The sequence below is a fragment of the Peromyscus maniculatus genome, chromosome 6 (genome assembly GCF_049852395.1).
Source record: "Peromyscus maniculatus bairdii isolate BWxNUB_F1_BW_parent chromosome 6, HU_Pman_BW_mat_3.1, whole genome shotgun sequence".
Classification (NCBI taxonomy): domain Eukaryota; kingdom Metazoa; phylum Chordata; class Mammalia; order Rodentia; family Cricetidae; genus Peromyscus; species Peromyscus maniculatus.
This window is the reverse complement of record NC_134857.1, coordinates 1791254-1804359: the sequence shown is the minus strand read 5'-3', so window position 1 is coordinate 1804359 and position 13106 is coordinate 1791254. Positions and strand designations below refer to the sequence as shown.

At 45.0% G+C, this 13106-nt stretch overlaps 1 protein-coding gene across 2 annotated transcripts in view; it reads left to right on the top strand.

Moving 5' to 3' along the window:
* Nucleotides 1-13106, top strand: part of Fgf2 (fibroblast growth factor 2) — a 68195-nt gene that overhangs the window by 40636 nt on the left and 14453 nt on the right. For both annotated transcript variants that reach the window (XM_006991816.4, XM_016010042.3), the window contains exon 2: nt 4338-4441. In XM_006991816.4, the coding sequence (XP_006991878.1) occupies nt 4338-4441 (104 nt within the window). The remainder of the gene's footprint in view (nt 1-4337; nt 4442-13106) is intronic.

Genomic DNA, 13106 nt, shown 5'->3' with positions numbered 1-13106 from the left:
CTACCCTATCTAAAAGGCCAAGCATATTGATAATGCCATATTATTGATGCATTCATTCTCTGTGTCAGTTTCTGTTTCTGCCGTACACTACCTGTATAAAACGCCTGACCTCGTGCCACCGTGGACTGTACTGGTCACCTCTGCTTGGACCTGTTGCTTTGGTCTGAGTTGTCATGTGTTGCCACACCAGCATGTGCTAAAGAGTTCACATTTTCCCCATCTATTCTCACTTTCAACTTGCCTGCATCTTTCCACCCTCACCGTAACAATACAATAACAGGAATCAAGAAACACTGCTTATCGATAACTCTCAATATTAACCGTCTCAATTCCCTAATTAAAAGACACAAACTGACAGGTCGGGTCAGGAAACAAGGTTTATCTTTCATCTGCATCCAAGAAACATATTTCATCATCAAGGACAAAGACAGATAACACCTTAGGGTAAAAGGGATGACCATGGCTGTGCATCAGCTTCTGAGAATAGATCAACTGCATGGAATTAATATATCGGTTTGAGTGCCTTTATGACATATCCAACTCCAGTTTTTTTTTAAGCCTCTACAATTAATGCCCACTGCTTAGTGGGTAAATGGCTGACAGCATCCAGGCACGTGTCACCTGAGAGGTCTGTAAAGAACCATGAATGATGACCCTTATCCTGAGGCTAACACTGATCTATCCACACATTGACACCATAGTCATTGTTGGAACTGGAAATGCACTTTAGGAAGGGTGAGGTGGAACTGAGGGAGAGCTTGTTGACCAGAGCAGAGGGGAAGATTGGTGACAGGCTGTGTACCTGCCATGGCCTTGCACACAACACAAGCTAGAGAGGCCTACATCTTCAGGTCACCTATTCTGGAGTACCTTGGGTCTGCCCTGGTGACTGGCACATAATAGTATTAAAATCTAGCTCCTTTGCTTTTCCCAGTGTTAGTGTGAGATTTCCCACTATTTGTTTAGATTCTGTGTTTTGATTGTGTTCTCTTCATTTTATATTATATTTTATATTCAGTAGAAGAGTTTGGCCAGGGTAACTGTGTCCTTTACTAGGCCAATGGTCTCTGGAGCCGGGGGTGACTTGTACAAAGAGAGCTGGAAATGACATGCCCAGCAGAACTCTTATTTTTTAATGTGAATTCTCAAACATACATAAGATAGAGAAGAATCATGAAATATCATGTTTCACATAGATTTGAAACACATCCATTGTGTTTTATTTATCCTACCTACTCCATATAGATACTTGTATTGCCAGAGTATTTTAATGCTAATCTCTTATATTAGGTCTCATTTTATGTATATAATTATTTCCTGAGAGGAAAAACAATGTGATACAATCATTGCAACATAGTCGTATCTAGCAATTTAAATAATTAAAATAATCTAAATAATTTTAGAGTCTTTCAGAAGCTGTTCTGTGTTGTTTCCTCAACTGCTTGTAACTGTAGGGAAATTAAATTTACCTTATAATTATATTTCATTGGCTTCCAAAATTTTGAACTTTCATCGAGTTTTTCTACTCCTGTTGGTAGTGCCCAGATGGACCCAGGAGCTATTTGTGCTAGAGGACTTAATGACTTCCTTTTTTCTGGGACCAAACACATTTGTTGAACACTCTGTACTTGACCCTGTTATAATGACTTACATCATAGGTTTTACTGGGCAACGTTGTGAGGAGTTTGGCAGTAAGGTTGGGTATTATTCTGAGTCTGAAATGGGCCTCATGGGCTTGCCTATTGACTGTTCTGTCCCCAGCTGGGCGCTGTTTGGGGACTCTGCTGGGCCTGGGCCTGTCTCTGGTCCTGTTGATCTACCAAGATGGAAGGTGTGCTGTCACATTGTCCGGCTCCCACTGAACCGTCCTCCATGCCTTCCCCGCTGCAATGGACTGCATGCTGGAAACCCTGAGCTAAAAACAAACCTTTCTTCCTTTAATTTGCTTCCACCAGTATTTTGTCATGCTTTGGGTTTTGTTAAGAATTCTCAAAATTGCCGGGTGGTGGTGGACACGCCTTTAATTTCAGCAATTAGAAGGCAGAGGCAGGTGGATTTCTCTGAGTTCAAGGCCAGCCTGAGCTACAGAAAGAATTCCAAAACAGCTAGGACTACACACAGAGAAACCCTGTCTTGACAAACAAACAAAAACAAAAAGAATTCACAAAGTTTGTTTGGCTTCAATGTAATGATACCCTGTGCAGGAGGCCTTGGAGGGTTGGGCCGGGGTGCCCAGTGGGTGAAGGAGGCACACCATGCAGACGCGGCGGTGGGCTGTGGCGTGGAGTGGTGGAAAGTCACTCACACTGTGTAGACACACATCTATGTGGAAAGTTTATTATAATAGGGGAGAGAGAGAAAGGAAAGCAGGCAGCCTCATGGGGAAGAGAGAGGGAAAGGGGACGAAGGAGGGGGAGGAGTTTTGTCCTCTTAAAGGGGCTTTACATCAAGATACAGAGCAGGTCCCTGAGGGGTGGGCCACAATGCCAACATTCAGTGCTTGTCTTTAGGTAACATTTGTTATCCAAAATACATTTGGGGAAGGTTATCCTAGCAGGTAAATGCTCCCTTGAAGTAGCAAAATAGAAATGTTTAACTTCATTTTACTCTTAATTAATTAGATAAGTTTTTGTCCACATCACATTATGATATTCAGGTAATATGTGGTTTTGTCTTCCTGAAGTCTACTTAATATGTAGTGTGGTAGGTCACACTGTATGAGTGAATCGTGTGTGACCATGTTGGGCTTCCACAAGATAATTATGAAATAAGAATAGCTAAACAGAAAGTCCCTCAAAAGGAAAGATAATGCATTGGAAAATGGAAAGGTAAGGTAGAAAGAAGATGTGAGGAAGCCAGGAAGATGGCTCCAGGAATAGCTGTGGACTGGATTGCTCTTTATTTGTGAAAAAATTGGCCAAACATGACTTTAAGAATGTTTAAGCAGTTGCACAGACATCTTACAAATGTCCTCATTCCCCTGTAGCTTTAAAATGCATTTATTTTATTAAAAACAAAAACACCAAAACTTTTTTCTAACTCATAAATAAAACCACCACCTGGCTGGTTTAAGAAAGGCATTCGAGTGCTTTCCCAGTCCAAACTCAGTGAACTCTTTATGGTTAGGATGGCCATTCTGAAGCCAGGGAGTTTTGCTTAGAGTCTTACATGTTCATTATCAGCTGTGTTTTTATTCACATATCTACCACAGGAAAAAACTATGACAGAACTGAAATTAGAAAACTTAGCCTTCCATCATCTTAGGTGTCCCGTGCATCCTTTTCCTCCTCACCTAATACCTCTCATTCTTCTTTGTACACTATCCCCACGCTTGCTCCTGTTTGCACACACACACTTACATATTATAGACTAGGATCTGTGTGAGGGAGAACAGGAGAGTTTTGTTCTCATCTGTGTTTAGGCCACCTTACTTAATATTATACCATAAAACTCTGCCTGTTTTCCTGAAATTTTCATGATTCTTTCTTTACAGAGGAGTAATATCCATTTATCTGCTGAGGACACCTGGTCTGGGTCAGTCTCCTTGCTGTAGTGGGTAGAACTGCAGTTTATGCATGGGCACACCAGTCTCTCTGTGGGAGAGTGTAAAGTCTTCTGGGTATATGCCCAGGAGTGGAATATGTAACTGTTCAAAAACATGAATGGTGAACAGGGCCAAATGAGGCCAGCAAGGGTAATTGTTCTCCATCCTTTCCATCCTCTGTCCTCTGTGCAGATCGGGCGTGGCATGAGGGCTCTGCATCCCCTCCTTTCTAGATAAGTTCAAGTGATGTCTACCCAGCTCCTTCTCTACCTTGCTGATCTGCATACTGAATCAGCACCTTGGTAGGAAGGTGTGAGTGTGTGTGTGTGTGTGTGTGTGTGTGAGTGTGTGTGTAATGTGTGTTGTGTTGTGTATGTGTTTGTGTGTTTGGTGTGTTATGTGTGGTATGTTGTTGTATGTGTAGTGTATGAGTGTTTGTGTGTGTGATGTGTAGTATATGTGTGTGTTTGTGTGTGATATGTGAGTGGTGTGTGTTTTACGGTGTGTGTATAGTGTGTGTCTGTGTGTGTAGTGTTTGTGGTGTGTGTATGTGTTGTGTGTGTAGTGTAATGTGGTTGTGGGAATGGTGTGTGTGTTGTGTGTGTGTAGTGTGTGTGTTTGTGTGGTGTGTGTGATGTGTTTGTGTATGTATGTTGTGTGTATTGTGTGGTATGGTGTGTGTGTGTGGTGTGTATGTGTGGTGTATGGTATGGTATATGTGTATTCTGTGTATTGTGGGGCTTTCTATTTGCTCTCTGGTGCCATAAAGATAATTTGTCTCTGTTGTTTACAGTCAAACTACAACTCCAAGCGGAAGAGAGAGGGGTTGTGTCTATCAAGGGAGTATGTGCAAACCGGTACCTTGCTATGAAGGAAGATGGACGGCTGCTGGCTTCTGTGAGTAATACTTTCTGTAAGGGGTTTTCTGTGGGAGGCCAGCTCTCACTTTTACCCAGGGTACTCTTGAGGAGAGAGGGATGAGAAACTTGTATATAGAATGATAGCAGAGATTGAGACAGACAGAAACACAGGATAGCTTCAGGAAGACCTGGACCAATATTCACTGGCCCCTTCTGTTTCTTCAAAAGGGCTTTTTATAACAATGCCAAGTGGCATGGCAAAAGACCACCCCCCTGCTAGATCAAAGCATACTGCACAGCCAAGTGCAGACCTTTCCAAACACCTGGTAACATGCATGTGGACAAGTCATCCCCTTATGCAGCCCTGCTGGGTAAAGCAAGCTCAGATCTCACTAGGAAACTTCTTTGGACCTCCACAGCTCTCCCCTCTTAATATAATAAAGGGCTCCTCAGATCCTCAGATACTGTGTCTGCTTTAGGTCATCTTCAGCTTGACAAACCTTACCTGTCAAAGATATACACTTTCCACCAAGTGTACTCTCTCTGTCTTAGGTTGGATGCTAGAAGAAGAGCGTTGCCCATCTCTGACTATAAGCCTCTGACAGGAGGGGGTACAGAGTTTAATTCAGACCTGACTCAGGTCCCTACTAAGAGCTTGCAAGCAGATGGAACAACCACAGTGATCCCTAGGTTGCCACACCCCCCAGTAAAGGAGTAGAGGATGATAAAGATGGAATGATCTTTTTTGAATGAGTCTAAGATGTCTATAACAGCCTTAGCTGTTCCAAGCATTTTAAAATCAATAAACTCTTAATGCAAACACATCAAATAAACTGCATCAAACTTAAAGATTCCCTTAACTTCACCAAACCATGGTTCATTAATATCAACATAATTCTAGTATGAACATTACTATACATATTTACAACTAGGATGAATATTTACGATACATGTTTACACTTCTTACAAACTTACATTCAAAAGCAAACTCTATAGGACTACTTCGAAAACTTAAGCAAACATCTAAAAGACCTCTTAACTGAACTATTTACATTTTCTTCCAACAAGACAGAGAGTACATGAATCATGAGTCACCACAGTTAAAATTGCAGATGAACTCAAAACTGCTTAATTTTTGGAGTTCAGAGTTCAGAGTCAATTTTTTAACTGACAGTTTGAAACCAGAGCCTAATTCGTTAATGGCCCTAGAGTCATTGTATCCAGCTCCTTTGACCCTGGGAATGGGTGAGTGCTGTTCCTAGGGGGCTGTAACACTGAGGACAATGCCATTCCCCCAAAGCTACCTTTCCTGCCAGGCCATTCCAGCCATTATGGAACTGGCAGAAGAGCACACAATGGCAGATGGTCACTAGCCAGGGGGCTGTCCCTTTACTCATTGTAGCTCCCCAAGTGCCACAATTCAAACAAAGCACTACTGAAACTTCACTCCTAGCTATAGCAGCACTTTTTGGCAGTCCTTCTTGGGAACCTTGCTTCCAGGACGAGGATGGTTACCATAGTAACCAAGCCCCTTTTCTGCTCCACGGGTAAGACTCGGGAAACCTCTTAAAGGGGCCATGAATTAATTTGGTGCTAGAAGTAGTGTGGCTCTGGGCTCTATTTCATTTTAGTTTTTCTGGAGGAATGTCAGCAGCTATGGTATCAGAGCTGACATTCCTGTATTCTACACCTCATACCAAATGTTCGGGCCAAGCTTCATTTGATGACTGAGGGTACAATTAATTTCCCGCTTTTTAATTTTTTGAAGCTGCATCTTAAGACTGCCATGAGCTCTTTCAAAGATGCCTTGTCTTTGATAGATTGCTATTAGCCCAATGGTTCCCTCTCTTGCATCTCAAGGACAACTCAAGTTCTTTATTCACTCTTAAGCTTTTTCCATACCCAAAGCAACTTCCCAATGTACTGACCACTTTCCCCTTGCTTTCTAAAGGGTCTCAAAGCTTCTTGACAGATGGCATTAGCATTTTAATTGCCTCCTAACAGGCAAGCTTTGTTCATCTGTTTCCAGGCCTCAGGAGGTAAGGCTTCTAAGCTTTCTACTCAGCCAACAAACAGAAACTGTGTGACTTTGGATTCTGGCTTCATTCAGCTTTTTTACTGTCCCAATCTGTCTGTGGCTCCCTTCTCTGGGCCTGTCTGCCTAGAGACCCTGGCATTCTGAGTCCCTGAGGGCTTTCTCCTACCTCATGCTGCATGGCTGAACATCACCCCTCTGCTATGAGCTACTGTTCTCAAGCAGCCCTTGTGAGTCAGGGAGAAAACTCAGCCATGGCCAGTTGCTGCTGCTGCACTCCTGGCTCTGTTTACATAGTCTGTATTTGGACTGAAAGTCAAGATCAAGCTCTTGGTCTTTGCTATGGGAGGTTTTTTTCTTTCCTGAGCTCTTATTAGGATATCTGTATTACTGTTTGACAGGTATACCTCTCTAATCAAACTCTCCATCTGACATCATTCTCACAACGGGTCACAGCTGCCTGCACAGCTGGTTACAGCTGCCTGCACACATGTACACATGTATAGACCAGCACTTGGTGCCAGAAACAAAAATCCCTTGGGGCTTCGCTCCCTCCCCTCTTCCCCACCTCACCAGGTCAATAAAAAGCAAGCAAACAAACAAAAACAAAAAATAAACAAACAAAACAATGAAATAAGAGCTTTTTCAGAGAGATCCCCCCATAGATCTCCTTAGTCCTTGCTTGTCTCCTCCCCCCAGATGCAGAGTCCCTGACACCACTACTGCTGCTCAGGCTCTGCTAGTCACTTTCTGTTCTCGTGGTAGGGGCTTGCATCCATTTCTGCCTTGTTTGTATGTCCAAACACAGCCTCAGCTTTCCCCCGTGCTGCCATTGCAGCTGCTGCTAGGGACTTAGACCTGCTGTTTTCATTGCAGGGAGGATTTCAAAGCCTCCTCTACCTTCTCCATGCCAGGGCTCACCCCCTGGTGTCTTGTCAGCCAGCAGCTTTCCCCCAGATCCCTCTGCCATGCCTCTGCCCTTGGGGATGCTTCCTGGTGACTGCAGGGACTTTGGTGTCCCCAGAACACACTCAAACTCAGAGGTGCTTACTTCCTGGCCCTCCACTAATTGCTTTCTGAATGCTGGATTGAAGAGGAGACACATCTCTAACATTGAGGGCTTGCAATGCTCCAGGGGATTTTTGTGCTAGGGCAATTATAGGGGATTCTCCCATTCTGATAGATGTTCCCTCCAGGTGAGTCTAATTCTGCCTCTACAGAAGGAAAAGAGACCTGAAAAGCTTCCAATTTTTTGAGTAAGAGAACTTACTAAGTTTTCCCCAAGACTTCCGTTCCCTAAACTCGGCTTCATGGCCAAGAGGAAACTGACCCTGGTGGTATGATGTTACCAACAAGCGTTTTTTTTTCCAGTGGCACTGGAGCAGAGGGTTTTGTCTCACTTTTGTCCACCTCAGGGAAAATTCTCTCTCTGCTGCTCAGGACTCAGCTCTAAGCTGTCCACAGGCCAAAAGCCTCCACAGGAATCTTTTCCATCCTGTTTTCCTCATAGTATTTTTGCATTTTGACTTCGATTCTCATCCAGGAGTTTGCATCCAGAGTTCCACAGTTGGAAAACCAAGGACATAGCTCCTCTGTATTTGCTGATTTTCTACCTTACCCTGTTTTTTCCTACACTATATACCTATACCTAAGCCCTATATTTTTCCTAATTTTCATAGATAGAAATTAAGAGAGAGAGAGAGAGAGAGAGAGAGAGAGAGAGAGAGAGAGAGACCTAGACAGAGACACTTGCTGCAGCGTGACTTCTACTTGTTTTGTCTTTTCTTTCAGCTGTTTTGCTTGATCTATATACAGTTTTACTCCCCAAAATAGAATACCATCACCTTTACTTTTTCATATTTCATAACTGGACATGTCCCACTGCTTCTGCAATGCCTCCTACTCTCCTTTCCTCAAGTCCCTAGTGCAGGCACCACCTGTGGAGACCAGCTCCCACTTTTACCCAGGGCACTCTTGAGGAGAGAGTGATGAGAAACTTGTACAAAAAAATGATATCAGAGATTGAGACAGACAGAAACACAGGATAGCTTCAGGAGGACCTGGATCAATATCCACTTGCACCTTCTGTTTCTTCAAAAGGGCTTTTTGTAACAATGCCAAGGGGTGGGGCAAAATACCTCCCCCTTGCTAGATCTAGGCATACTGCACAGCCAAGTGCAGACCCTTCCAAACACCTGGTAACCATGCATGTGGTCAAGTCATCCCCTTATGCAGCCCTGCTGGATAAAGCAAGTTCAGATCTTACTAGGAAATCCACGTGGGTCTCCACAGCTTTCTTTCATTTGCTTTGTACAGTTCTTTACTAGCATTGGTACTGAGTCTTTGTTCAGGTTTTATGTGCATCATTTAATCTTCATATTCCCCTAGGTAATAGCATTCCCTGCATTTCATAGACTTTAGGGCTCAGGGAGGGACACACAGTACATGTGAGGTCAAGGCCAAGCATCCTGCATTCACATTGGCTCCAAATCACAAGTTGGACTTGGCAGGATAATTGACAAAGTTGTGTGCAAGGCCCATAACTTCCATTTGGTAACTGAAAGCATTGTAAGACCCTCTACAAGAGTATCTCATGCTCATAGTGTACAGTATGCCAGATGTGTTAGACAGCAGCCTTAGAGAACCAAGTATCGTGTTCTCTGCCCCTAATGGGTCCACTGTGAAGGAAAGCAGAGGAAGTATTGGTGTAGTGTGGGGGGACTTTATTGGGTTCCTTCTTTTTTTCACATATATGCATAGTATACATACACGAGAAGGTTGGAAGTATTATGATGTGAGGAGTAATTTAGGGAAGAAAGGGGCCAGCTTGTGTAGAATGCAGGAAGGTGACTTCTACGTAAGGTGTTAAGTGAAAAGGATCCCAGGCAGAGGTAGAGCTGAAGCTGTGAATACAAGAGGCCACTTAGCACATCTCTAAAATTACAAGCACAGCCAGAGTGTGAACTGGAAAGGACAAAACACAGTAAAATGGATGAGAGAAGGCTGGAAAGGCAAACAGCCAGGCCTGCCTTCAAGTCTTACATCATGCTAACCATGCTCGCTGTGAGGCTGCAGAGTTCCAAGGCCAGTAGGGTTTGACTCTGGGTGAGGGCACACTGACAGCATTGTAGAGTGGCTTATAGGAGCCTGCGGGTGGTGCAGAGGCTAATCAGGGTTGAAGAGGACACACTGCTATGGCCAGAACAACCGTGGGCATCACAGAGACCTGGGAAGGAGGCTAATGGTGGACAGAGGCACAAGACTCTGGCTCCACTTTAGGAATGAGCACTGTTTATATTTCCCACTGCTGCTCATACATGGTGTAGCTAGCTGCTAGAGAGCACTGCCAGCAGCCCTTGAGCAAACCATCTTTCCCCCCTTCATCTGAATTTTATCCTTCCTGCCTTGTGGCCATGTTTTGTGCTGGAGGACATTTTTCCTAGACTTTATCTGCAGTTTTCCATAGTCACAGGGTCACATCTGGGTCAGGGTTTGTGCCTGAGAAGGGAACTGCAGACTATCTGGACCCCACCCAAACCCAAGCAGTGTTCTCTTTGTTTGGGTCATAGCTGGCTGTGGACTGCACTAGCCCTGTAGACTTGAGGCTCCATCCTTTCTCTTGTTTTAACCTGGCTCAGTGAACTCCTTACAGGGATGTGACCATCACACGGAGCCTACATGGCAATCATGAAAGGAACTGGTCTCAGCGAACATAAGCTGGATGGCTGGTCCATCTGCAATGATTAGAAAGTACCGTGGTTGTCAAGAGCTCTGAGATGGAAGTTGCCCACCTGCCCACCGCCATCTCTGTGGTGACTGGGTTACAACCGAGAGGAAAGAAGTTAAAGATGATAGAGGTGGAAATGGAGCTGTTCATTTTCTGACCTTTTCTCTTGACAAATAGGTGTCAGGCTTCATAATGTACTAAAAACGAGGCAATGTTTCCAGTCCCTTCCTCAGCAAGGTGGAGGCCATCCTGCCCTGCTGAGTCTCATTGGATTTCTATCCCCTTAGTGCATGCCAACTCTTCATGATGCAACAGATTGCCACCAAGTTGATAGAAGAAGAGTCAGTTCAGTAAAATTTAGACATTTGTCACAGACTCTCAGCTGGGACAAAGTCCAACTGTTACACACACACACACACACACACACACACACACACACACACACAGAGTTCAAGATTTGTCAGGCTCTTCTGAGGCGGGCACTAGCCAGATCAGCTGTGGTAACAGCCGGTGTGTGTTCCAGCCCCCGTTAGAGGGCCCAGTCCTGCCAAGTCACAAGCTAATCTCTGGCCTCAGCATTCAGTTTGGCTGACTGGCTGCCATGCATTCTCAGCAAGTCCCTCTTCTCTGCTAGTCAGGGTGGACTGTCATTCTTTGAAGAAGTGAGTGCTGTACCTCACAGCAGGAGAGGTGCTGATGGCCTTGCCAAAGGGCCTTTCTCCCTGAGTCAGATCTGCCAGGATTGAGCTGTCAACAGTAGTGACTTCTGGAGGAACTCCAGTGTGCTGATCAGGAGCCATCATTTGGGGATCTGAAGTCCCTCATGTCTAGAGAAGCTGTTTGCAAGCTTGTGCCTGCCCAGGCTTAAGTCTGCCCACCTTCTAGCTGGTCCCACATCACCCAGTATATAATGGCAACACAGGATTGCTGTGATGTCACCCAGTGAAGGAAAAAGAGGACATGACTGCTTCTAGGTATAGTAGAGAAGGTTTATTGTAGATACAAGGAGAGAACAGCCAGAGGCATCTGGAGGAGTCCAGACTGAACATGCCTAGCAGAATAGACCAGGCCATGTAAGGAGAGGGAGGGGAGAGAAAGCAAGAGAGGAAGAGAAGAGAGAGGGGAGCAAGTGAGGGGATCAGGAGCCAAGAGCAGAGGACCAAGAGAACCTGGAAGGAAGCCAAGAGGCCAAGACAGAGCACATGGTCGAAGTGGCTGGATTATATAAAAGAGAAGCTGGGGAAAGGGAAGGGGAGGGGAGGGGAGGGGAGGGGAGGGGAGGGGAGAAGGGAAGGGAAGGGAAGAAGGGAAGAAGGGAAAGGGAAAGAGGGAAAGAGAAGAAGGGAAAGGGAAGAAGGGAAAGGGAAGGGAAGGGGAAGAAGGGGAAGGGAAGGGAAGGGGAAGAAGGGGAAGGGAAGGGAAGGGGAAGGGAAGGGGAAGAAGGGGAAGGGAAGGGGAGGGGAAGGGAAGGGGAAGAAGGGGAAGGGAAGGAAAAGGGAAGGGGAGGGGAGAGGAGGGGAGGAAGGGAAGGGAAGAGAAGGGGAGGGGAGGAAGGGAAGGGAAGGGAAGGGAAGGGAAGGGAAAGAGAAGGGAAGGGAAGGGGAGGGGAAGGGAGGGGAGGGGAGGAAGGGAAGGGAAAGGAAAAGGGAAGGGAAGGGAAGCTCAGAGGCTGGAGAGGTTAGAGTAGGGTGAGAAGTGCTGAGAGGAGCCAGGACTCTGTAACAGGTATCCGGTACAGAGAGAGCCTGGTAGTCAGGGTCCATTCTGATATGTTAATAGGCTCCTCGGCCATTTGTCTTGAGTTTCTTTGGGACATAACACCCACTCTGTGATTCCTGTAGTGGTTCCCAAACACATCCTCTTGGGGACAACTTCAGAGAGTTGTGCTGACTTTACTGCTGGTTGAAGGTACAAGAAAGGACTGGTGTGTACTGTAGCACCTTTACAGGACAGTGGTCTGAAAGCATTAGGTTAAAGATTGCTCATGAGTTAAAAATGTGTGTGTGTGTGTGTGTGTGTGTGTGTGTGTGTGTGTGTGTGTGTGTGTTCTCATATGTGTGGATACACATGCTGTTGAGGCCAGAGCTCAACCTTGGTATTGTTCTTCAAATGCTGTGCACTTTACTTTCTTTTTCAAATTTCTTTTTATTTACATGTGTGTGACTGCTTGTTTATGTGTACTACATGTGTGCAGTTCCTGTGGAGGCCACAAGAGGGCATCTGATCTCCTGGAACTGGAGTCAATAGGCCATTATTGTTTTTTGTTTTTGTTTGTTTGTTTTGCACAGGATGTCTTGCTAGAGCTTGCCAAGTAGGCTAAGGTGGCTGAACTGAAAGCCCCAGGATCCTTGGTCTCCACTTCACCAATGCTGGGATTGCATACACATGAAATCATGCTTTTTTTACTTTTTTTTTTTTAAGATAGGGTCTTACTTACTATGTAGCCTTGGATAGCCTGGCACTACCTATGTAGACCAGGCTGGCCTCTGACTCACAGAAATCTACCTGCCTTTGCCTCCTAAGTACTATGCTTAAAGACATGTGCTATCATGCCTGTCCATGGAAGTCTTTTTAAATGTGAGTCTGGGCTCAGACTCAGGCCCTCATGCTCACATGGCAAAGACTTTACCAGCATTTCTCCAGCTCTTGAAAACATTTTAAAAAGAGACTTTCCTCTTTTCAAAGCTAAGGAATACAAGTGTCCAAACAGTAGTTGTACCTCACTGCAAAGACCTGTATTTGGAGTTTGGAGTTGGAGTTCTTTGATAGAGGACAGGCTTCTTACTCAGTTTCTTTTTTCTTTTTTTTTTTTTTGTTTGTTTGTTGGTTGGTTGGTTTGTTATTTTATTTGAGACAAGGTTTCCTCTGTGTATCCATGGCTACCCTGGAACTCACTCTATAGACCAGGCTGGCCTCGGACTCAGAGAGCTACCTGCCTCT